The following is a 25,023-nucleotide window of genomic DNA, read 5'->3' on the forward strand; positions in this document are numbered from 1 at the left end:
ATCGAAAAGCAGCTGTCTTGGGGGAAAATCGAGCAGAGACGCAAAAAAGTGAACAATTGCGAAATAAAATCTTCAGAAATCAAACTCTTTCCAGCAGAAAAGCAGATGGTTCCTGATGTTTTCCAAATATGTCTTTTGACATCTAAGAATATTTCTATGATTTTCGTATTTTAACACCGGGCCAATGTCTTGAATCTATATTTCAACCTTTTAATGTCATTTGAAAAAGACTTCCTTGTCTCTAAATGAATGAAAACAGAATTTTTATTCGTTTATAACCGACTGGAACTCTTTACATTTTTTTGCAGTGGTTTTTGCTCCTTTGTAAAGTGCGATAAGAAAAGTAAAACGCGAAACCTCTTCCTTTCAAACGCGAATTATTTCCACAAAATTTGTCCAGTTTATTTAACATGTCATGCGAATTGTAATCAAAGGAGAATCAAATCGTTTGCGTCGACTCGTTCATTAATTTTTCATAAAATTCGAAGAACATAATGCAATGGTTTAACTCGAACAGTTCCATTAGGGGCGAAAATCAAACGGCTTTCGGTCAAAGAACGAAAAAAAAGAAATCATAATTTATACCATTACTAGTTTTGGCTTTTAAGAGAATAGAGATAGTTTGCAAACGTTTGACAGCTGATTGTCGTTCTCCTTTCTATTTATTCCGGTGTACTGTCAGACTTTCTACCAATTTGCCATTGCTCCTACTCAAACGTATGTCTTGAAAACAAGGACATATTTGCATTTTGGTTCAACAGAGAAGCCCTTTTGTTGACATTCGATGCTGCTTGTCATTCTAGTCGCACGAATCGTGACTCTCTTGTGAGTGATGAAATTGAAAACATTGACATGTGAGTTAGCTTTTGATGGAAATCAAAGTTTATTATTATCAAAAATGTTTCCTCAGATTTTCCGATATTTTTATTTTGATACCGAATGAGCAAAGTAACGTTAATATCAACACAGAAAACCATTAACTGTTGTTTTTCTTAATAATTCCCTTTGCATTCGGCTCAAGGTAATGTTACCGATAACATAAGGGTGTTGTTTTCATTTCCAAACTTTTCTTAGGCACTTTTGTCATATTTGAACGAATTTGTATGAAATTTAGCACATGTGAAAAGATTTTTTGTTTCATTTTCGTACAACCATGCGACGATATCTTGGCGAAACCTGAGATTTGATTTATTACCACTTGGCCCTTATCACGAAATTAATTGAAATTTCTCTGCTGTTAGTACTTCTTAATGAAGTTGCCGATAGTTATTCGAATTTCAGGATTTATTAATTTTACGGCTTTTGGGGGTAAACAACATTTGTTTTAGCACATTCTGAGCGAAAACAACTTAAATATCTTAGCAACGAAAGTTGTTACTGGTTTGAACATTGTTTTAAATTTTCCAATGATGTACTTCAAAGTCCAACTTTTCGGCCCTCGGTGCAAGGAGTAAACTGATTAAGTTGTTTTGAAAACGAAAAGTAGAGAAATACATTTTCAAAAGCTTTCCAGGGATCCTTTTTTTGTTTCCAATGAACCATGCTTCGAGGTGTTTTGTGAGAGCGACAGTGAAATACATGCGGAGACTACATGTTTTTCAATCGCCCACAATTTGCAAATTAAACTTAAGTTTTCTTATTGTCCTTGGCCTAATAAACGTGGGATTTGAATGGCAAAACTTTCAGTTAATTGCATAAGGAAAATTTAAAAATACTTTTGGGTCAGAATAAAAGAAGTTAATTTTCGTGTGAAGACTCGAGCTGTGCTTCCTTTTGAAATAAGTGCATCATCACTGTTTTCGGGCGATGCGCAAGTATACATGAACTTCTATGCGTACGAAAAGAGAAAACATTTCAAAATGAAGAACAAAAAAGACGTACAGTTAAAAAAAAAATCTGTAGACATGCACAGACTCATTTGAATAGTCACACAAGAATATCAGATTTTAAGAGCTAATGAGACTTAAATACAAAATAAACAGGGAAAAAGAAAACCGACTGATCACTGTTCAAAAGAAAGTTAGTCTCATGGCACAAAGAAAACTCGATGGGGTCTTAAAATGATCGTTACTTAGCGGGGAAAATCAAAATCTAGAAATAATGTCAAGGAGTAGTTTTATTACAATGTCGCGGATTGATTATTTTACAGGTAATCTTTTGCTTTAGTGCGGTTTTGCAAATTAATCTACCAAACATGTGGAAAAAATAAATCAAAACATTCACAAAATTCATAATGGGGGACAAAATAACATTAGCACAAGCTTACGCAGAGAAAGTTCTCCTACGCAACATCTGTCATTAATTGATTAAAGCCAAATTGTGTCTCATAACACAATATTTCTTCCAGAAGAAAATGTGTTGTTTGAAAAAAGATAGATCTCTTGTTAGTGATAAAAATATTTTCCTCCTGCTGCGACAAACACAAATATTTGTTTGCTCCTTTTAAAAAGGAGGAAGCTTAATTGCCATAATACTACTATTCGTGGTCGTTCAGAGCGTCATGAAGGATAATTTCGGAAACTTCGAATTCGCAGCCAATCTGTGTCAAAAGCTCTTATCTGCTTTAACGATTGAGAAATGCCTTAATTTTGAAAGCGATTCGCGGCATTTTTTTCTCTTAACAGATAATAAAAAGCTCATTTATCTCGAGGCCATGACACATTTGAAAAGGAACTGCATAGGATTAAAATTAAGTTTGAATATGGCAATCCCTTCGGACAAAAATCAATGATTTTCCGATTTTTTTTCTAAATTAATATAACTGAGATTTTTACGTAGGTTTGGTATTTTTCCGTCATGTATTTCCTATTTTCTGAAGGCAAAAGAAGCTGTTAGGTTTAAATTTTAGTTTCTTTTTTTCAACTAACTTGAAACATTAAACTTATCGAAAAACGTTCAAAGTGCCAATTGAACATGACTGAGTGAATTCTGAGAAAAAATCATGGTGACCGGTAATTTTGATATGAAAAGACTTTTTCTACCAAACAGTTTAGGAGTCAATTCACACTAAATAACATCCTTGAAGGACAAAATGACTTCTGAGATTCACTGATTTATGTTCTAACTTCTTGTGACTTCAGTCGGAATATGGAATTTCAAATGCCATCATTTTGGTCTCCTTTGATTCAATTGGTTTGTTTTTATTCTCTAAACTTGTCTCTCTTAAATCAATTTCAAGCAAGAGGCAAGAAAAATCATTGGATTACGTTTCGTTTCCTTCTTAAAGCTTGCAATCCATTCCAATCTAATTTTATGGATCAACAGTTGAGGCTAAAGATTAGTTTCCATGACAATTTCTCTTCACCTGACATTATCCCGACATTGTCCACTATAACATGCGAAAAAGTGCAACTGCAAGCGCAACATACGCTCGTCTCTCCACCCGCGGGAAGATTGAGACGAGTCTGAGAAATTTGCCTGGGGTCTGACACTAATAATCTGCAAAACTCTCGCCGGCTCGATATGTCAAGGCCCAAATTCTCCCGCAGGCGAGAAAACGCTCGTGGCTAATAACAGGGCCTGCTTTTACCAAGAGATAATGATCTCTAGTCGCAGGCTGACATAGTCCCAACGCGGTTCATTTCTTTGAGCGGTACGTTATTCGCGGGAAGATTTATTGCACGAGTGGAGGGGGTATGGGTTGGGGTGCGCTAATTTAACGTTAAAACTGCGTGCTATCTACGGGCGCGTGATCTGTGTGGTGCTCACTCATCGCGTCCAGCCCTCCCATTGGTTCGCCAAACCTAATTTCCGCCATTTGGCGCCAAATTAGCCTCGCACACAAAAAAATAGATAATTATAAGTCCACGTTTGGAGTGGTATGTTGCTCGTACCAATCAGAATGCCCCATTGGGGTATGTATCTCGCACTAAACAGGTTGCCGTATTAAGGTATGTATCTTGCATCAATCAGGTTGCCACAGTGAGGGTATGTATCTTGCACCAATAAGGTTGTCACATTAGGGTAATTATGTACCTCGCACCAATCTGATTGCCGCAGTAGGGTATGTATCTTGCACCAATCAGGTTGCCGGATCAGAGTATGTATCTCTCACCAATGAGGTTGCCGCATTAGGGTATGTATCTCGCACCAATCGGGTTGCCGCAGTATCTTGCACCAATTAGGTTGCCGCATTAGGGTATTATCTCGCACCAATCAGGTTGCCGCAGTATCTTGCACCAATTAGGTTGCCGTATTAGGGTATGTATCTTGCACCAATCAGGTTACCGCATTAGGCTATGTATCTTGCACCAATCAAGTTGCCGCTTTAGGGTATGCATCTTGCACCAATAAGATCGCCGCATTAGCGCATGTATCTCTCACCAATCAGGTTGCCGCATTAGGGTATGCATCTTGCACCAATCAGGTTGCCGCATTAGGGTATGTATCTATCATAGACTTTGGTAGATTGTGCTGGCATAATTTTAAGCATAATTTAGCAAAACAAGCATTTTTTCAGCTTTTATTTCAGTTTAGCACTGCTGGCATAATCCGAGCTTTTATGCGTTGAAAACCAAAAAAAATCATAGCTCTAGAATAATTCAGTTTGTATTTTATTTTTGTTTTGTTTTTGGAAAATATTGAGGTCTGTGCTAAGGCCCACGGTCAAATATGGTGCGGCAGGCGGCAGAGGTCACCCTGTCCATAAGACTGAGACTCAGGCCACCACGCTTATGGCTCGGCGGCTCGGCCCCTCAGGCCTCAGATCAAAGATGGCGTCGTCCTCGAGTACATCCACTTCCACCACTTCAAGCACTTCCAGTGCCGTACCGAGAGCTTTAATCTCTAGAGAACGTATCATTTGTTAATCATTTGGCTTTTCGAGGTGCGCACATGCGTATTTGTGATGCTAAAGACTGTAAGACTGGAAGGTGGACAATGTGAATGTTCATTAAAGTCAAAATTGATAGAGTCAAGCCACTGATGATCTTTATTTTTCTTCAAATTAGTGTAAAATGTGAGTAGCATTTCGGTGACAGAGAGCATAATATCAAGAAAGTAGCATCATTTTGGCATAATTTCTAAAAAATATGAGCACTGCTAAAAGCATAATATGCTTTCTTTTCGAGCACAATCTACCAAAGCCTGATCTCTCACCAATCAGGTCGCTGCATTAGGGTATGTATCTTGCACCAACCAGGTTGCCGCACTAGGGTATACATCTTGCACCAATAAGATCGCCGCATTAGGGTATGTATCTCTCACCAATCAGGTTGCCGCACTAGGGTATACATCTTGCACCAATCAGGTCGCCGCATTAGGGTATGTATCTCTCACCAATCAGGTTGCCACATTAGGGTATGCATCTTGCACCAATCAGGTTGCCGCATTGGGTTATGTATCTCTCACCAATCAAGTCGCCGCATTAGGGTATGTATCTTGCACCAACCAGGTTGCCGCACTAGGGTATGCATCATGCACCAATAAGATCGCCACATTAGGGTATGTACCTCTCACCAATCAGGTTGCCGCATTAAGGTATGCATCTTGCACTAATAAGATCACCGCATTAGGGTATGTTTCTCGCACAAATCATATCACAGCATTCGGATATCTCGCACCGATCACAGCGTTTGGGTATTGTTTTCTCTACGATGATGTCATGGAATTAGGCGGCCGCGCACAAAAAAAGTCATTGACCAAAAATTTTGAGCTCATTTAGCAAACGTAATGGTTTGTGGCTTTCGCAAGAACCTCGTCGATTAAGGTCGAGATTTATAAGGATAAGAAAGATTCTCAAGTAATTTTTTTGTATCATTTTTAAGTTAACCGTGTTTTGTCCCGCTCCTTTACTGGCAACGCAAAAGCCAAACAACATAGATTCCATCACTATTAAGAAAACAACGTCCAATATCAGGAGCTCTGCCAAAGTCCAATCAGAAGATACCCGATCATTGCCCTACATAAACTTTAGGTAATTTTCTGGTGATTGGATTCAAATTCCATTTCGCCGCACTAGACTTCACTCCATTACGTGTCATTTTCTCATAAAGCAATCTGCATTTTATCACGTATTCTAACCGTAAAAATTCAACATTGGACTAAATGCTACTGTTAGTGATTTTTCTTCGCAAATCTCCCGTGTTCTGACGTTTTCTACAGATGAAATTCGCTGTAAGCTACCTTGCGCTTAACCCCCATCACTTCTTAGTTCCAAGTAAACAACCTTGCAATTTATCACACAATTGAAATACAGGGGGGAAAGTTCAGATAGGCGGTAACCAATCAAGGAGCCTCCTTTGAAAGAGACCCCTTTTCTCTTTGTTCATTGCATCTTCACTTATTAGTAAAATTACGGGGAATGATATTTTTGAGGCAACTAACTGTAAAAGGTTAGTTTTGATTTTCTTTCTAATAGGGGGCAGCACATCCTCGGAGACCCAGGGGCTGTGAGTCGATTTCAAGTTAAGGGCAGAAGAGCCCCTGGGGACATTGTCTTACAAGACTAGTTCCAAACGGTCGCATTCGTTCTGTCATCTGATTGGTGCCACAAAATCTTTGTGTTTTTCTGCCTAATCAGAGAGAAGTGTGCTTTAGACTCCTTTCGTGTGTTTTAACACGCACATATACAAGAAGCTCAGTAGCTCGCTTTGGTTGTTTGGGCCGTGCGACGGAGCCTTGCTCGAGGTGAAAAGTGTCAGTCTCAGCACACAATGTATGAGAAATCGATCAGATTGTCCGCAGGTATCACAAGAGAACGTAAATAAAAGTTTGCGAAGTTCGTATAAAACACGGTGGTTGCAGGCATTGATATGTCGCTTTAAACGGGATGTTACTAAAACTGGGAACGGGGAACGGGTGTACAGCGGTAACCCGCCTGATAATTCAAAATGGCGGAGTAAAGGGAACTAAAAGGGTCTGGCAACTAGTTTTGAGCACGTGCTCTTCGAACGCGATTGTCGGAGCAAAAAACAGGGACGGTAGTGTAGGTTTTATTGAAGGACTTTACTTTGAAATGTTGAGTGCCTCATAAATTTAGTTTTTGTCTGGCACACATTGCAGGTTGCATAGAAATCAAATCCTCGGAGAGGTGAGTATCTTACAATTCATGCACAACATTTGAACAATCAACTCAGAACTACAAGCTCGCGGCATTTATTCTTATATTCATAGAGTAATTGTACCCCAAGGTAATGAAGTTTACCTCCAATATCTTCACTGTTACAACCTAGCAATATCAATAATCATGTAAAGCAAATAGCTCAATTACTTTCACGCCCATTATGGGAATCACTTTCTTTTGAATATGATCAATGCAGGGTAAATATTATTGTAAGCATTAGCAGGAATGTGAATTCATACACCTACATTCTTGAAGACATCTCATGTTTTGCTGTTAAATCAAATGTTATTAAAAGTTCTGTCAATGTTTGATTTCTCTGTTGTTTACATGGGAGTTTCTGGGTCGATACAAAGATATGTTCCTGATGTTATTTTTCGGTAAGGTAAGCAGATATCTGCAGGTAGTAATTTTAATAACTAGGCTGGTTATTACGTTTCCTAGCTTATTTCTGTTAATCTAAGATATTACCTCCTTGCTACTTATCTGTAAAAAATGCTGTTGGCCAATGCAAACAACCAACATACCCAAACTCTGCCAAAAGATGCAGATTTCAGGAAGGAAAAACAAAGAGACGTCAGAATTCGAAGTCAACGTTTCTGCAATGGTAGCCATTGCAGAAACGTTGACTTCGAATTCTCGCCTCGGAAAACTGGGCTTCGTGGCTTCTCCTGGGCAGTAGTTAAATAAAAGCGATTCCTCTAATTTCGCTGCAAGCGGCGACCTAGCGATAAAATCAGTCTTTGTAAACATCGTTTACTCCGCCATTTTGAATTCTCAGGTGGGTTACCGCCGTCCGCCGTCCCCCGTCCCCCGTCCCCCGTCCCCCGTCCCCGTCCCCGTCCCCGTCCCCGTCCCCGTCCCCCGTCCCCCGTCCCCCGTCCCCCGTCCCCCGTCCCCCGTCCCCCGTCCCCCGTCCCCCGTCCCCCGTCCCCCGTCCCCCGTCCCCCGTCCCCCGTCCCCCGTCCCCCGTCCCCTGTCCCCCGTCCCCCGTCCCCCGTCCCCCGTTCCCCGTTACCAGTTTTAGTAACATCCGTTCAAACGTTAAACGAGATGTAAGCTTAAATCTTTCCAGATTTTTTTTACAATTTGCTGTGACTGAAACCTTTCCAATCTCGTGAAGTTATCTCGTCGCACGGGCCACGCAGGTATGTCGAGCAACGTAGCTTTCTGTCAAATTCTGTGCGAGCCAAAATCTAATCTTTGCTTTGTAGTAAAGGTTTTCACAATATGGCCAAAGTTGCAGAGAACGTTAAGTTCATGGACGACCTCCAGCAAGCGCTTACAGAAAGCTTAGCTGTGTTTCCGGTTAGCTAATTGAAATCTGAACAAAAACTAATTATCGAGAACATCGTGGGAAGGAGATATGTTTTCAAACAGTAACCGAAGGGGTTTGGAAAGAGTTTAATCTTTCAACTGCTGCCTTAAGTGTTCAAATTCTTGAGCTCGAAAGGCCACGGATTCTCTTGTACTGCCTTGGTCATTGTCATTTCACCTCCTTTGTCGATTGTTGAAGACCAAGTTAAATACCTTTGATCATTGGGAATCGATGCTGCTTTCATTGGGGAAAACAAAACCAAAGACCAAGAAATATTGGATGGAAAAGGCGGGTTTGCTTTATTGTTAATGTCAGCTTAGTACAGGGTCATCTACTCACATGTAATAAACAAAAGTTTCCACGCTAAGCTTTTCTATTTTTTTCAGGCGAAGATTAGATTTTGGCGCGCACAGAACTTGAAGCTACGTAAGCGCCAGTTGCTCGACATACCTGCGTGGCCCGTGCGACAAAATAGCTTCACGGAATTGGACAAGTTTCAGTTACAGCAAATTATACAAATAATCTACACTGGTAGAAAGATTTAAGCTTACATCTCATCATGTAACGTTTAAAGCAACATATCAGTGCCTGCAGCCATTATGTTTTGTACGAATCTATCAAACTTTTAAACACGTTCTCTTGTGATACCTTCGAAAGTATTCAGTATAATTACCGGTAAGATTTTCGCAGACAATCTGATCGATTTCTCTTACATTGTGTGCTGAGACTGAAACGTTTCACCACGAGCAAAGCTTCGTCGCACGGCTCAAACAAACATAGCGAGTAACAGAGCTTCTTGTCTATGTCCGTATAAGACACACGAAAGGACTCGAAAGCACACTTCACTCTGATTGGGCAGAAAAACACAAAGATTTTCTGGCACCAATCAGATGCCAGAACGACTGCGACCGTTTGCAACTAGTCTTGTAAGACAATGTCCCCAGGGGCTCTTCTGCCATTAACTTGAAATCGACTCACAGCCCCTGGGTCTCCGAGGATGGGGGCGGCAGTAAGTGTATTCTCCTTCGCAACCGCTGTTTGGTCTCGTCACGCGACACGCGAGAGGAAGTTGCGTGATGAGATCAAACAGAGGTTTGGAAGGAAACTAAGTGGAAGCGTGGCACCAGTGCAGGCTCTTTTTTATCACAAGTATTCAAACAAAAGAGACCGAGGACTTCAAAATCCCAGTGTGATTTTATTTTACTTAAATTGGAAGGTTGTTTCTCTCTCTCTCTCTTGAGCTAAGATAAAGTGATGCGTTATTTTCGTTCATTTATAACATATGCGACATTTCACACCTTGTATCGAGTATTTTCCGCTTTCTTCACACTATGCGTGTAAACATAAGATAAAATTCAATTGAAAAAGGGAATATAGAAACTATTTACATATGAAGTGAATTAGAAACTATTCAAATCTGAAAGTATTCATTTAAATCATAAAGTCCCCTAACAATATCAACGGTGTTCTAACTTAAATAAAAACTACAAGTCTTAAAAAGCAATAAGAAAAAATTTCATCCTAAAATAATAAAAATTGACGAGTTTATAGCTCTCTGAATTTGGCAATTTTCTTAGTAAAAAGTGGTATTCAAATCGCGCGGCCAAAACAGACAAAACAGGCCTCGTGACGTCATCTTGTGTACCACAGCTTGATGGCGGAAAACACAACACAGAGTAAGAGAACGAAACGAAAAGGAGGAAGATATTGTGTTGCTGGAGCTCCAAACAACCAAAGTTGTAAAAATAGTTCGTACACTCCTGGTGTTACAATGCACCAGTTTCCAATTGATTCAAATGTCCGTGAAAAAGGAACAAAGTTTGTTCAAAGGCACCTGCGTGACTTTCGTCCTGCAAGCAAGTACACTTCGCTATGCTCAGCACATTTTGAAGACAATTGCTACCACAGAGCGGTACAGATAGAGGTTTTAAGATGGCCAGAGTCTTAAAGAAAGAGGCTGTACAAACAAGAGACACGGTGGTACCAACTAGAAACGATACAAGCTTGAGTGTTCGCGATAAACGAAAGGTTAGCTTACTGTATTTATCGAGCAGCCGATCCATCTTTTAAATCAAAGATTACATTCATGATGCACGTGTAAAATAATCTCTTTTCGGGGTTTCTATTCATTCATCTACGATTCCCGTTCAGCCAGACGAATCATTAGAAATACCAGCAAGCCCCATCCACACCATTGCCAATACTCCTTTTAGCAGTGAAAAATCAAGTGATTGTTTGAAGAACTACAAACGTTCAAACAATCGTCTGAATCGAAGAAAACTGTCAAAGAGCTTGGACAGCAAATACGAGAACTAAGTTTGAGTATTATTTAGTACTGTAAGATCTAATGTGCAAGTTTATTATATCTTTTGCAAGTATATAATTGATGGTAATTTTAATTGATAATTGTTGTAAACAATAAATTTTCCATGACTATAACTACATTTAAACCATTTCTAAAACTAGTCAAATGTGCAGGTATACACTCTGGGCATGAATTAATGGAGAAAGGAGACCTTAATTTGAAAGTGATAACTTGGTAATATGTGTAAACCTAACACTGACACATATTTCAGGCACATTCTTGCCAGTCTTCATTTTAATGAAAATGTCTTACAAAAACCTCAGACCACACAAGATGGTGAGAAATACTACAAAGTCACATACCCTAAGTTTAAACCTGGTGATGAAGTTGGACGAGAAGTACGGGCACCACCGACATATGGTTAGTGAATGTTTTTACATAATTTGCTACCTCTATTCAATCTATAAAGACAAAAATAAAAAAATATTGCCTTTGAAAAGATATTATGTTGTATAATGTCCATGTATTTGAACATTTGTCAAGCGAAGTTTGAGTTTAGTGTGTGGCACAAACCTTTCTTTTTTAGTGAATATCACAGTTCAGTAATGTCCAAACTAACCTAGTTAGGAGCATGAAATTATGATGTCATACTTTATATTAATTGGTATGACTAATCAATGAAACTATCACTCAGCCAAAGACAGTTGTACATAGTCTTTCCCTCTGAATATGACAATCTGTTTGTTCTGTCTTCAGGGTATGTTGTTCTAATTCAACAAATGCCAAACAATTATTGTTAAAACATCACACACAATTTTCCATGCTGGTGGTTTTAACTTATTTTTCCTAATTTTCATCAGTATTACAAATATGATGTTGAAGTGCAAGAAAATAGTTTTATAAAGTTATTGACAAGTACTAACAATACTGTTTCTATGTGAAATATAGATGTCCAAGTAATTGTAGATGACATTTTGTTTATAGCTTCTTAAATAAAGACAATCAGTCAATAAAAAATTGAGTATAAATGTTATCATGGTATAAAGTATTTAAGACTGTAATTTATAAAACAGTTTATTTAACAGAAGTAATAGATTATTAAAGATCATCTGCTTGTTCATGATAGTAACCTCTCGCTTGGGAATTATTTGTACTGTATTCTTTTCTGATGTTGTGATAAACACATGCTGGTAATGGTGGTCTGTTGCTCCAGCCCATGCATCCGCGTAGCCATCTGATAATCCATCTGTAAGCAACTGACCGAATGAACCTACAAACAAAAGTATTACTTGAAAACCATTCATTAATCAGATAGCATTAAAACCGTTTTTTTTCAGTCAAATCAACTTAGTTTATTCGAGTATAGTTTTAGACTGCGTTCAAATATTACAAGAAGCCAAATTTTACAAAATGATACTATGCTCACATGCAAGCAAACTTTGGAGAATGTTTTGTTTATCACAGTTTACATTTCGATCTCATGTGTGGTACATTACATTCAACGAACGTAATGACAATGAACGTAAAATGAAAGGTTGGAATTGTCGCTGTAAGACTCGCTCATTTTCAGAAACTCCACTTCTTCTTCGATAGGACTGGCTATCTTGATTTCTAAGAAGCGGTGCAACTTGCAATAAAACAGTTTTGTTAGACATTGCAGCGTAGTCTTCGTGCTGTGTAATACATTCAATGTTTTCGATGGAACCATCAAAAACCATTTTTCCCGATGCATGCACCACTTCTCTACAACAGCGAAACTCGAGTGCGCCGGCAAGCGTTTCCACAGAACATCATGAACACCGGCACCTAAAGGCAGGAATGTGAAAGAAATTAGCATCTGATTGCCACTTCAACATCGGGAGAGAAAGAAACTAACCAAGAATTCAATGTGGCGACTCCATCTTGCCGGTTAGCTAAATCTTCAGCTGTCAAACCATCAATGTCCGTTTCATCTTAGTCGCCACTTTAGTCGATCTCGCTCTCCGCCAGTGGCTCGTCTTGGTATGGTTCATACTGGCCGTCAATTGAAAAAGTTTCACTGTCGTCTTTTGAATAAGTATTCTCTTCTGTACTTTTTCCATCCACGCTGATTTCAGAACAAGAATCATTCCCTATTGTGAGTTGTTTTCTCTGGTCGTAACTATGATGCAGCGAGTGGCTTCAAAACTCCCAGGTTCACAAGATGACGTCATACCGCCAAAAAACTCGATCCCATTCTCCGACCACTATTTGATCGAAAAAAGGCCAACTTTGAGCTAAAATTTTAGGGGTAAAAATATTTTAGACAGACTTTGTTTTCGGTAGATGTACAATAGAGATGCTATAGTTTTATTTGAAATGAAAACCGTTTTGATGTCATAGGCACCTTAAGCCTCGGGCATGAAGGATATAATCGCCAAGATACTTTTGATTCCTCCTTGTTAGAGCTAAATCCTTCAGGATATGCACACCAAGTTAGGGTGTGAAATCTGTGAGTCCGGTTTTATGTGAGATCCCCTCCCCCGTTGGGGTGATGCTTTCAATATACTGGTGCCAACGTGTATCCAAAATTAAACACGCTTTCTGAAGTGGCGTCTTATATGTTACCATCAAGCGTTTCAATTCTGCTTTTCCCTTCATTAACGTTTCCACTTGCTTTCGGTACAAAATGATAATAGCCTCACGGTTTAGACGAGGTTTCTTCGGGATGACGAAGAAAAAGCCGGTTCGAACGGCCGTCGCTTATGTGATCTCTTTGGCGGTCGGAATTCTGTTACTGAAGAGATTATCGCAGCGAGGTAAGTCAAGTTTTCAGGGTAATCTTTTAATTGTAGCTATGTTCAATTTTACGAATGGATCGCAAAAGACAGATAGATTGTTAAACCGAAACCAAACCAAGTTCGGTTCATCGTTTACCATGGAGCAAATTGTGGTAGATATCAAGTGTTACAAAATTGTCTAGGCAATTTTTGGGCGAAGTAAGAAAATGCATTCACCGAAAAAAAAAAAAAAAAACATAAGCCTCATGTCGACTGGCGGCTATCTTGTTTTCGTAATATAGCTCCGAATTTTGTTTGGAATGGCTTTTCTGCCTATGCATCGCTGAAATTTGAAGCTGCTAGCGTGTATTACGCAAAGTGGTATTTGATTTAGGCAAAGAATAATGGATCACGAAATATGGTTTTGACAAGTTTGTACTTCTGATGATCTGCCTAAATCGTTCCCACGCCCAGTGAGTTATTTTACAGTCTCGTTAATTGTTTTCCTTTACCCTTTGTTAGTAATTATTTTGCTTTATTTAAAACAATTTTGGACGGATTAAAAAGCATCCAATATAAATAGCGCCAGAGTTCGGACAACAACATTATTCATCTGATGGCAAATCCAACAGACATGTAACACATCTGTGAAAACTAATTGATCCACCAGATTTATGCTTTGAATAAAATTTTTTTTTTCAAACATTCAATCGTATTCCACTCACAAGAATTCACAAAGCCAACAGCTGGTTTGAAGGCCGAAAACTGTGGTTTCCTCGGCTGTGATGTGGTAGAAATATATAACTTTGTGTTGCGTGACTAGATATACCTCCTTAAGGGTGTCACGCTTTGCAACTTTTCATACGAAGAGCCTTTTCACAAAAATTTAGTAAATCTGCAACTTTTCGTAGGAATACATTGCAAATTCAAGAAATTTGGTCCCCAACTTTCCCATTTTTAAAAAGAAACGCGTATGGCAGTGATTTGCCGAACCCAACTACGTATGACGTCGTCAGCACTGGGTTCCACGTTTCGTTGATTTCGCATCGAATTCCTGTTAACTTTTTTGAGGACTAGCCTTAGCCATGTGATCCCCCACAAAACCCCTGGCCGCCCCCCTCCCCCTGCGCTTCTTCCCCGAGGCGATAATAAATAGCTGGTCCCTACATAAAAGCAGACCTTTTCAAATGTAGAAGTGCAAGATAACTCATGGCAGTCCGCACATGTCGTTCGATTTTTGTGCGAAAATGTCAATATGAAAAGTAGACGGTCGTTCCGGCCTGAATGTTCTTTCGCCTTCTTCCTTGCTTTTCTAGCTAGGGCCACGTGTTTTCGAGCTCAGAGTACTTGTCAAAATCATGCACATGGTGGAGCAATCTACCGTCAGTATCTGAGCAACTGCGCACCTACCCCTCCCTAACCCAAAATTAACCCTAACTTGTTATCAATTGGCAGTTGTTGGGCTAGTGGGGTGGAGGCGGTATTCAATTGCTCAGATACTGATCTAAACTCAAATTTCATCGCTATAAGAAGGTAAAGATCCAGGATTGTGAAAGGATTAGTTTTTTTTCGGAACACAAAGAGTAGTCGTAGCAGAGAGATGGACGAAACTTGATAAGCTGGGGCCGAACTCATCTGATACTCTTTTTTTTAAGATTACGAGGACACAAATTCTGGTCCAACTACAGCTGCAGATGAGCACAGAACTGTAAGTAATTAACCCAATCGTCTTACAAAGAGATATTGGAAAAGCCTTGACCTTAGATTGGGTAAATGCTACAACATGAATCAATCTTGTCCAGTGTTGAACTCGTGTTACCTCTCGGGGAGCAACGAACCCTTAAAGTTCGACTCACTACCTACGTCTGACTTGTTTTTCATTTGGTAGAAACACTTTTTTCAAGGTGGTACTAATTCAAGTCCTGTCAACTCCTAAATTCCTCCCAGGAGTCTTTGCTGTAGTTTCATTAACGGTCACTTGCTCGTAAAGATGAGCTCATGACAATCTTACCAGCAAGTCTCGATAAAGTTATTGCAGTCATTCTCTAGGGGACTGGCTGGTCATTATAAATTTGGGGGGAACTAGTTCCCCCTCTGTGCCCCCTGAAAACCATATGATCCCCTAAAATTCCTCTGACCCCCCCCCCCCTCCCACACACACACACACACACACAAATAATGACTGGTGCTTAATTCGGAGTGATTACTCAAAATTTATATAGGTTTATTTATTAGCAATACAATTCAGTTCCTCTCTCAGACAACAATTTTTTCTTCGCATTTGTCTTCATCTTATATAAAACTTGCAAAGCTATTGAGCGCCCTTCACGGTACATACGGCAGTCGGTCGTCCGTTTTACGTCAACCTCGTTCCCAGGATTCGCAGCATGACGCTGGAAAGAGGACGTACGTAAAGAAAAAGGATCTTGGGAACAAAAATGAGGATGTCGCACATTTTTATCTTAATTAATGTATTTATCAAACACAACGAATATATGAAATTCATATATCTGAACTGCGGTTATAGAAACGTATTTATGCACGATCCTCGCATTAAATAGTCTCCTTCGCAGCCGTTGTTTGGGCTCGTCATGCAACGCTCCCTCCCCCGTTGCGTGACGAGCCCAAACAACGGCTGCGAAGGAGACTACGCAGTAAAGAGACCTGAAAAAATTCAGGCCTGTACGGGATTCGAACCACTGACCTCTGCGATACTAGTGCAGCGCTCTACCAATTGAGCTAACTAGCTCCATTGGTACAGTGCTGCACTAGTATCGCAGAGTACCACCCTCCAATTTATAATGACCTCTTTTGCTTAAGAGCCAATGACCATAAACATCGAGAATCCGCCTACAGTTACAAAATTTCGTAATTCGTTTTATTTTTCCTAAGGGACCCTTTTAATGAACCTTTTTCGAAAATTATATCAAAAAGTTTTATCGCGCTTTTTTTCTCCGAAAAATCGAAAAATTCAAAATACGCCTAAATGGCCGTTGTTCCCCCCCCCCCCCTCCCATAAAACAATGAAAAATTATGCAACTTTGGCAACTTCGTACGCTACAGCGCGATGCAGTCCCGCTTTTAAATTTTGTGTGCTAGCAGATGGTCCGTTCATCTCTTGGAAAATATTAATTTCTTGTTATTTTGTTGCGTTAAGTCTGACGAGTTTCTGTAATAATTATTTTTTTACGGGAGAGGGTTATCAACCCTTTGCCCAACCCCCAACCTGGAGGGCCAGTTTTAAGGCCCTATGAGCCACGAGGCATGAAAAGGATTGATGATGATGAAGTCTGAAGAGTGACCCGTTGAAATAAAGTACTCTCCGTCTCTTTCGCGGAGGTCAAAGGTGAACTTCAGTGGCCCATGAACAGGTCTGCCATATATACTTACAAATCATAATGTACATCAACTTAAAGCTTTACCCTTGTATTTTAATTCCTCCAATTCTCTTTCTTGGCCCACCTTAAGCGGCGCGTCCAGGTTTACAAGAGTTTGGGCTATTTTGTCAAAAATGCAATGCGAACCGCTGAACAGCTGTCACGACCCATTTAAGGGCCATTAAAAGGTCTTGTATGATATATTTACAAGCCAAAATACATATCATCTTAAATCTTTATCCTTGTAGTTTAATTCCTATAAGTTTCTTTTTTGTTCTGCCGTAGGCGGCGCGTCCAGCTTTAAAAGAGTTTGAGCTAAAAAATGACAACAAATGTAATGCGATCCGTTGAACGGCTGTTACGCAAGAGTTCAAGGCCATGCTAATTCTTTCTACTTCGCCAGGAATGTAGGTAGTTTGGAAGATATGGAATGCCAGGATTCGGAATCGGAACCGGAATACCGGGAATTCCCGGAATGACCGAAAAATAATCAATTTTAAAAAGATGAAAGTAAATTAATAAATAAGAATATTGATGGCTAAAAATTAATGTTGAATTCACAACTCAATTAAATTATTTAATACGAAATTTTTCTTAGAGGATCCCAAAAAAAAAAAACACTTATGGGAACTGTTCATGGAGATGCACGTATTTAAAAAAAAAAAAAAAAAAAAAAAGCACTTACCGGAACTGTTCATGGAGATGCACGAATTTAAAAAAGTCTGCGTCAGGCCAGTAGCCCATACAGCCTAAGCGACGAAATATTTGTACTCTCCCTTCCCCCTGAATGGGATGCTAGTCCATCGCATGGTTACTCCTCGTTTTAAATTCGCCTCCACCCATTTACACACCTGTAGAAGGTCTAGGGCGCCATTGCGCCATGACCATTAGGCCGCCACGCTTTTCCAACCGGAACCATTGCAGAAGATTAAACAAATGCAATATTTCTAATTAGTTTAATATTTCAATTATAAAAAGCTCCGAACTATTACAAATTAATACTCTACCTTAAATAATTATTAACCACACATTGGGAGCTATCAAAGCAGCTACCATTAAGACCAGCTGTCTACAGTCAAATTGAGAGATCGTCAGTTACTCGACACCTTTTCGCGTTTATTCTATATACCTTGAATATATACCTTTGAATATAAACCTTGTACCGACGGATTCTTCTAAACACTAACTTGTTTAATCGGCTGGAAAAGCGTGGCGGCCTAATGGTCATTGCGCCCTGGACATCCTACAGGTGTGTAAATGGTTGGAGGCGAATTTAAAACGGGGAGAAACCATGTGATGGATTAGCATCCCATCCAGGGGGAATGGAGAGTACAAATATTTCGTCGCTTAGGCTGTATGGGCTACTGGCCTGACGCAGACTTTTCTTTAATTCTAATACATGCATTGCCATGAACAGTGCTGCTAAGCGTTTACTTTTTGGGACCCTTAGAGAAAAATTTCGTTTTAAATTGTTTAAGTTGTGAATTTGCCATCAATTTTTAATCATCAATATTCTTATTTATTTATTAATTTACTTTTAATTTTTTAAAAAATTATTATTTTTCGGACATTCCGGGAATTCCAGATATTCTGGGTATTCCGGTTCCGGTTCCGAATTCCGGCGTTTCCTATTTTCCAAACTAACAGGAATGTACCAATTATATAACCTATTGCGTGACAGCCGTTCAACGGATCTCATTACATTTTTTGTCATTTTAGCCCACAGGCAGCCCAAGCTCACTACTAGAAAAGCGGACGTGACTCTTACCGTGTTGCGTAACGTTTTATATTTATAAAGGTTTGTATGGGATGTTATCGGTTTGCCTTAAAAGAGAGAAAAAAATGTCTTGTTTTGAAATAAAATGGGCTTACCTTATTGCCTAGTTGTTTTCTTTGTTGATTCCGAGCGTCTCAGGCCATTTTGAAGCGTTTTCTGCGAGTTAGCGCTATGTTGGTGTTCAGCTGCTATTGAATACCAATATACAAGACCACAATACAAGAATTTTTGAGATTTGTATTTCCTTTCTCCAATGGAAACTGTCTTTATTTGTGGCGGTAAATCTGAGATCGAAGTAGGTGGTTCGCACGTTACCTCATGCCACCATGCTGGTGGAAGTAAACAATAGATATCTCAGATACCATGAATATATGAAGTTCATAGATATCTCATTAGCTCCTTTTGTTCGTCTACCAGCATTTAAATTTGACCCACACACGTCACGGTGAGTGACAAATGAGCCTGGGTCTTCCCAGGGAAGACTTGCTTAAATAGCGCGCCTTCGTGTTTAAAGCCTTTAAATGGTCGTGACAGCTGTTCAGCGGTTCGCATTGCATTTTTGACAAAATAGCCCAAACTCTTGTAAACCTGGAAGTGCCGCTTATAGCGGGCCAAGGGAGAGAATTGGAGGAATTAAAATACAAGGATAAAGCTTTACGATAATGTACATTATGATTTGTAAGAATATATGGCAGACCTGTTCATAGGCCGCTAAAGTTGACCTTTATTTTACCTCCGCGAAAGAGACGCGAAGTACTTTATTTCAAAAAGTAAACGTAACAAAATAACAAGAAATTAATATTTACCAAGAGATAAAAGGACCATCTGCTAGTACACAAAATTTAGAAGCGGCATTGCATCGCGTTGTAGCGTACGAAGTTGCCAAAGTTGCATAATTTTTCATTGCTCTGCGGGGAGGACAACGGCCATTTAGGCGAATTCGAATTTTTCGGAGAAAAAAAAGTGCGATAGAACTTTCTGATATAATTTTCGAAAAGGGTTCATTACAAGGGTCCTTTAGAAAAAATAAAACGAATTACGAAATTTTGTAACTGTCGGCGGATTCTCGATATTTATGGTCAGTTACTCTTAAATAGTGCTCTTTACTGCGAGGATCGTGCACAAATACGTTAATGTATTTATATTTCTTTTAAAAGTTCTAAGTCGTAAGCCATAACGCCTTTCTCCAGAATGCTGAGGTATTCGCTTGATATCATGTTTTGTAAGTAAGTTATAATAAGCAAGTAGGAGAGATGTACCAAAGCACAACTGCCTTGAATTGATACGAGCCTCCTTCAGAATCTTTTGTCTCAGTTTTGTGTAGTAAATCACAGCTTGTTTCATGTTCCAGGTGAACCGAGACAAGATCCAACGCGATCGACTTGAACGGATTCGAAATTACTGCAGCAAATCAAGAAACAACCAGAACATCTTTCACAAACTTCCCCATCGAAATCACTTTAACTTTGTCGTTAGTGAGAAGCACAAATTCATCATCTGCTATGTGCCAAAAACTGGCTGCAGTCAGTGGAAAGATTTACTTCTGAACGTCCTTACAGTTCGCCCGGTTACACCGAGCCATGACATCTCGTTATTCAACCATTCAATCTTTAAATTCTTGAACGAGTATTCAGCAGAAGAAAGGCAGAAAACGCTGAACTCTTATCAAAAGTTCTACTTTGTTCGTGAGCCATTTGAAAGATTACTATCGGCCTATCGGGATAAATTTGTTGGTAAAACGACTCAGTTATACGAGAGAGTCGCCAAGGAAATAATTCATAAGGTTCGCGGTGTTGGAAGAGACAACGAAAACGGTGGAAGACCAACTTTAGCAGAGTTTACGTCTTATCTTAATCAGTTACCAGACCCCTCCTCATGGGATATGCACTGGCGACCAGCCCACCAAACATGCTACCCATGTGCCATTGATTATGACTATGTAGGGTACTTCGACACCATTAAGGAAGACGCTGATTACATTTTGAAGAAGCTTCGATTGGATGACCAGTTCCAATTTCCACCATTTAGATCTCAGACTTCAGTGATGCTGGAAACACACTTTTCCCAGATACCGCTGGACCATATTATCAAACTCGCAGACATCTACCGGGAGGACTTTGAAATGTTTGGTTTCAAGTACCCCGCTTCCATCAAGAAGCTCTTTAAGGACTGGGTATGAGATATCACAAAATTGGAGAGGTGAGAGACCAATCATTATTTTTCGCCTGAAAGAGGGGGGGTGGAGGATTTTGTGGGATTACATGGTTTTCAGGAGGAATGGAGTATGAAAAATTGTCTGGAAATTTACAGCCAATGGAGGAGAATCGCAAAAATATTGCAAAGCCTTCGGGGGAATCAGGTAAATCTTATCGCCGCGCAATCAAAATCCTCCCTCCCCCCCCCCCCCAACCACCCCCGGCTATAAATAATGTCAGGTCCCTTAAATTACATCAATGCAATTTGACAAAAAGATTGGTCGGTGACATTTAAAGAAGATGAGGCTCAGAGACAGAATCTCTCATGTCTTAAACAACTCCTTTCAATGTTGCTTCTAGAACAAAACTGTTTTGGGAGATCATAGATCAATCTAGAGATACCTCCTTCTCAGTCGTCATTTGCTCTTATCACAAAACTCTTTCATTCCCTCACCTGCATTACTTAGTTCTTATTAACCGAGCGGGAGGTCTGTATTGGTAATCTTGAGAATCTCCTTCATATGTTATCTGAATTGCAATTCCCTTTTTCAGTGATAAGGCTTTCAGAAACTAAATTTAAGGTTGATAAGGATACCATAACAAATGTTAATATTCCAGGTCAAGTTATGATTTTATTTCACAGCCAAACCTCTCAAATGCAGGAGGTTTTGGCTTCTATGTAAAAAATTATTTAACTTTCACTGTTCTATCAGAATTGTCAGTTACAAAAGTAGATTTTGAAACTCTCTGGACAGAGATTAATTGTGATGGTCAATCTAATCTAATCTGCAGAGTTATATATAGACGCCCAAATGGTAATTTGGATAATTTTATGGATTATACTAACAAGATAATCGAAAATATACATCTTCAAAATAAGTTCTCCCTTATAGTGGGTGACTTCAATATCGATCTCTTGAATTCTTGCAAACAATCAGATGATTTTATTAATACTCTTGCTTCCTTCTTTTACCAACCCCACATTTTACAACCCATTAGGATAACTGATCACACTGCTACTCTAATTGATAATATCTTCTTTAATTCTATCGAGCACTTTTCTATTAGTGGGAATATAGTTTATGATCTTACTGACCATTTGGCTAATTTTATTATCCTGAGTAATCTTGGAGCTCTCCCTTCTAATATAAAAGTATATAAAAGAGACTACTCAAATTTTAACCAATCAACCTTAGTCAATGAGATGCAATCTATAGACTGGCATAGTATTTTTACTTCTGATTCCAATCCACCTGATATGTTCTGCTGATTCTATTCCATGATTTCTGAAATAGTAGATAAATACATTCCTTTGAAACAATTATCTAAGAAAGAATTAAAATTTCGTTCCAAGCCATGGATAACCCAAGGATTAAAAGTATCTATTCAAGTAAAAAATAAATTTTATTAAAAATATTTAAAGACCAAACCTTATTACTTTCACTCTAAGTTTATATAGGAATAAATTAAATCATATATTAAAACTAAGCAAAATACAATATTATAGTGATTATTTTCTTAAAAACATAAAAAATAGTAAAAACATTTTGGACTGATATTAAACAAATTATCCATTTTAAGCCTTCAACTAGTCTTGGAACCATAAAATCACTACAGAAAATAATATCACAACTGATCATTATGATTGCTGATATGTTCAATAACTTTTTTGCTAACATTTACAAGGACCTTGCTTGTTCAATACCAAATGTTGAAATGTCGCCTTTAGAGTATTTAAAAACTCCTTCCTATAATGGTTTTTTTATTTCACCTACAACAGCAGGGGAAATTGAATCTGAAATCACTAAACTGAAATTTAGCAAAGTCACTGGTCCCTTTCGTACACCCGTCACTATTCTCAAAATTCTGAAAACTGTTGTATCCAAGCCTCTAGAGGTTTTGTTCAATGCCTCCTTTGAGACCGGTATAGTGCCAGACAATTTTAGATTACCAAATGTAATTCAAGTCTATAAAAAGGGATCCCAGACTTGTCTATCTAATCATCGACCAATCTCCTTGCTGTCTGTTTTTAATAAATTGCTTGAAAAACTTATGTGCAATAAATTAGTTGATTTCCTTGAAAAGAAAAAAGTGTTCTTTGAAAATCAATTTGGTTTTAGGGCTAAGCACTCCACTGATCATGCTACCCTTAGTATTGTTGATAGAATTCAAAGGGCAATTGATGACAGGGATTTTTCTTGTGGTATATTTTTAGATTTCAGTAAGGCATTTGATACCATAAATCATGAGATATTGTTAAGAAAATTGGGGTTGTATGGCATACGTAGGATTGCAAACCAGGGGTTTAGTTCATATCTTACAAATCGTTTACAAACAATCACCATAAATGGTGTAACTTCTACCTCTGTCAAAATTTCATGTGGTGCTCCTCAGGGATCAGTCCTTGGACCGATTCTCTTCTTGTTATATATTAATGAATTTCACCATTGCTCTAAATTTTTTGATTTCCATTTATTTGCTGATGATACTAATTTATTTTGCAAACATAAAAATCTCACTTCTCTATGGGCAAGTATTAATAATTCTCTGATGACTAATTCTCTGATGAATTAATAAATAATTCTCTAATGAATTCTCTATTAATAATTCTCTAATTCTGTAAGTATTAATGAGCTCTCTAATGTTAATTCCTGGCTTTGTGCAAATAAACTTTCTCTCAATATAGAATAGACTAGTCTTTTTATTTTTCATCCTTCCCAAAGGAAAGTAACATTCAAGTTCAGCTTAACTTTAAATGGGAAACAGTTGCAACAGGATTCCTGTATTAAATACTTAGGAATTTTAATTGATGCAAATTTATCCTGGAAACCTCAAATTGCGTGTATTATAAAGAAAATTAAAAGAAGTGGAGGGATCTTGTCTAGGCTTCGCCATATTGATATTCTTACTAATCCCTACTGCTCTTTAATCCACCCAATTCTGATTTATGGTATAATTATCTGGGGTAATACAAATTCAACTACACTTCAGCGTTTATACATTTTACAGAAAAAAGCAGCGTGAATCATGACTTTTTCCTCATTTGATGAACATTTAACTCCACTGTTTAGAAGCTCTCTGATCTTGTTACATTTCATATTGCGCTTTTTATGCATAAATTTCATAACAAGTTATTACCTTCCTATTTTGATAGCTTCTTTAATTCAGTACATAGTATCCATAACTACAATACACGAAGTGCAGTAAATCAATCTAATTACCTGCCTCCAGCTAGAAAAAACTATGGAATTTGTAATATTCGCTTTCAAGGACCAAAGGTATGGAACTCTCTTGGGCAAGATATAAAGTCAACCCTTTCAGTAAATTTAAAAAAAAAATTTTAAATGAATTACTGTGCCAATATTAATGTCACCCTGGTTTTTTCGCTTTCACCTGAGTAATCAGTTTCTTCCCAGCTATTCCTGTGATTTAATTTAATTTAATTTATTAGCTTCGCCAAAAAACAAACAAACAAACAAACAGACCACAGAAAGAACGTTGTCAGGGACACCGCAACAGCTGTGGCCAATTACAGTGGGCCTGGACACTAATAAAACAAGAAATATTAAAAAGCACAGTAATACAAGAGAAACAACAGCTACATACGCTTTTTTATTTTATTATTATTGTTCACGATTTCATTTCTAATATATACATATAATTATATAATATTTTTTTCCATGACTTGTAAATTTCGTTTATTCATAATTATTTTTAGTTTACTTCTGGGTGTGTGTGTGTGTCCCGACCCTAATATTGTAATCCATTCTATGTAATTTGGCTTCCTAGCCTTGTAGATAGATAGATAGATAGATAGATAGATAGATAGATAGATAGACGTTTATTAAAAATACCTTGATAGCAGCTGGAAGCTGAATTGCAAAGGTGTACGAATTATGTAATAGAACTATACAATAAAATCAAACCTAAAAAGGAACTAATTTACATATACAATTATAATAAATGTTAGTTAAAATGTCTTGCGCTTGCTGGAATGAAAGTATCTCGGAACCGATTTGTTTTAAAGGAAACTCTAAATGGTCAGTGCGTCGTCGTAATTCCATAAGTTGATCTTGGTTATCGAAAGGCAGTAAGTGGTATAAAAGATCCAAAGGATTGGAGACGATGTTGTTAAAGAATTTTAAGTAAAGCTCTTCTCTCCGATCCCTTAGGGTTTTCAGCCCTGCCATCTGAAGCACTTCTCTATAATGATTATGATAACCGTATATAATTTTCAAGGCTCTCTTTTGGAC

At 38.4% G+C, this 25,023-nt stretch overlaps 1 protein-coding gene and 1 pseudogene across 1 annotated transcript; both read left to right on the forward strand.

Annotated features, from left to right (window-relative positions):
• Nucleotides 1-13,187: 13,187 nt before the first annotated feature.
• Nucleotides 13,188-21,526, forward strand: LOC111337118 (carbohydrate sulfotransferase 14). The gene is made up of 3 exons (XM_022943350.2): nucleotides 13,188-13,460; nucleotides 15,077-15,129; nucleotides 19,927-21,526. The coding sequence occupies exons 1-3, from the start codon at nucleotides 13,331-13,333 to the stop codon at nucleotides 20,752-20,754; spliced, it is 1,011 nt and encodes a 336-aa protein (XP_022799085.2). The 5' UTR covers nucleotides 13,188-13,330; the 3' UTR covers nucleotides 20,755-21,526.
• LOC148743295 (uncharacterized) lies at nucleotides 20,860-24,133 on the forward strand (annotated as a pseudogene).
• Nucleotides 24,134-25,023: the final 890 nt, after the last annotated feature.

The sequence above is a fragment of the Stylophora pistillata genome, chromosome 1 (genome assembly GCF_964205215.1).
Source record: "Stylophora pistillata chromosome 1, jaStyPist1.2, whole genome shotgun sequence".
Classification (NCBI taxonomy): Eukaryota; Metazoa; Cnidaria; class Anthozoa; order Scleractinia; family Pocilloporidae; genus Stylophora; species Stylophora pistillata.

Excerpts from the sequence above, each read along its gene's own strand:
- LOC111337118 (XM_022943350.2), top strand. The coding sequence starts at position 13,331 with ATGATAATAGCCTCACGGTTTAGACGAGGTTTCTTCGGGATGACGAAG. Across the intron at positions 13,461-15,076 it reads GAAGAGATTATCGCAGCGAG|ATTACGAGGACACAAATTCT; the intron begins GTAAGTCAAGTT and ends CTTTTTTTTAAG. Across the intron at positions 15,130-19,926 it reads CTGCAGATGAGCACAGAACT|GTGAACCGAGACAAGATCCA; the intron begins GTAAGTAATTAA and ends TTCATGTTCCAG.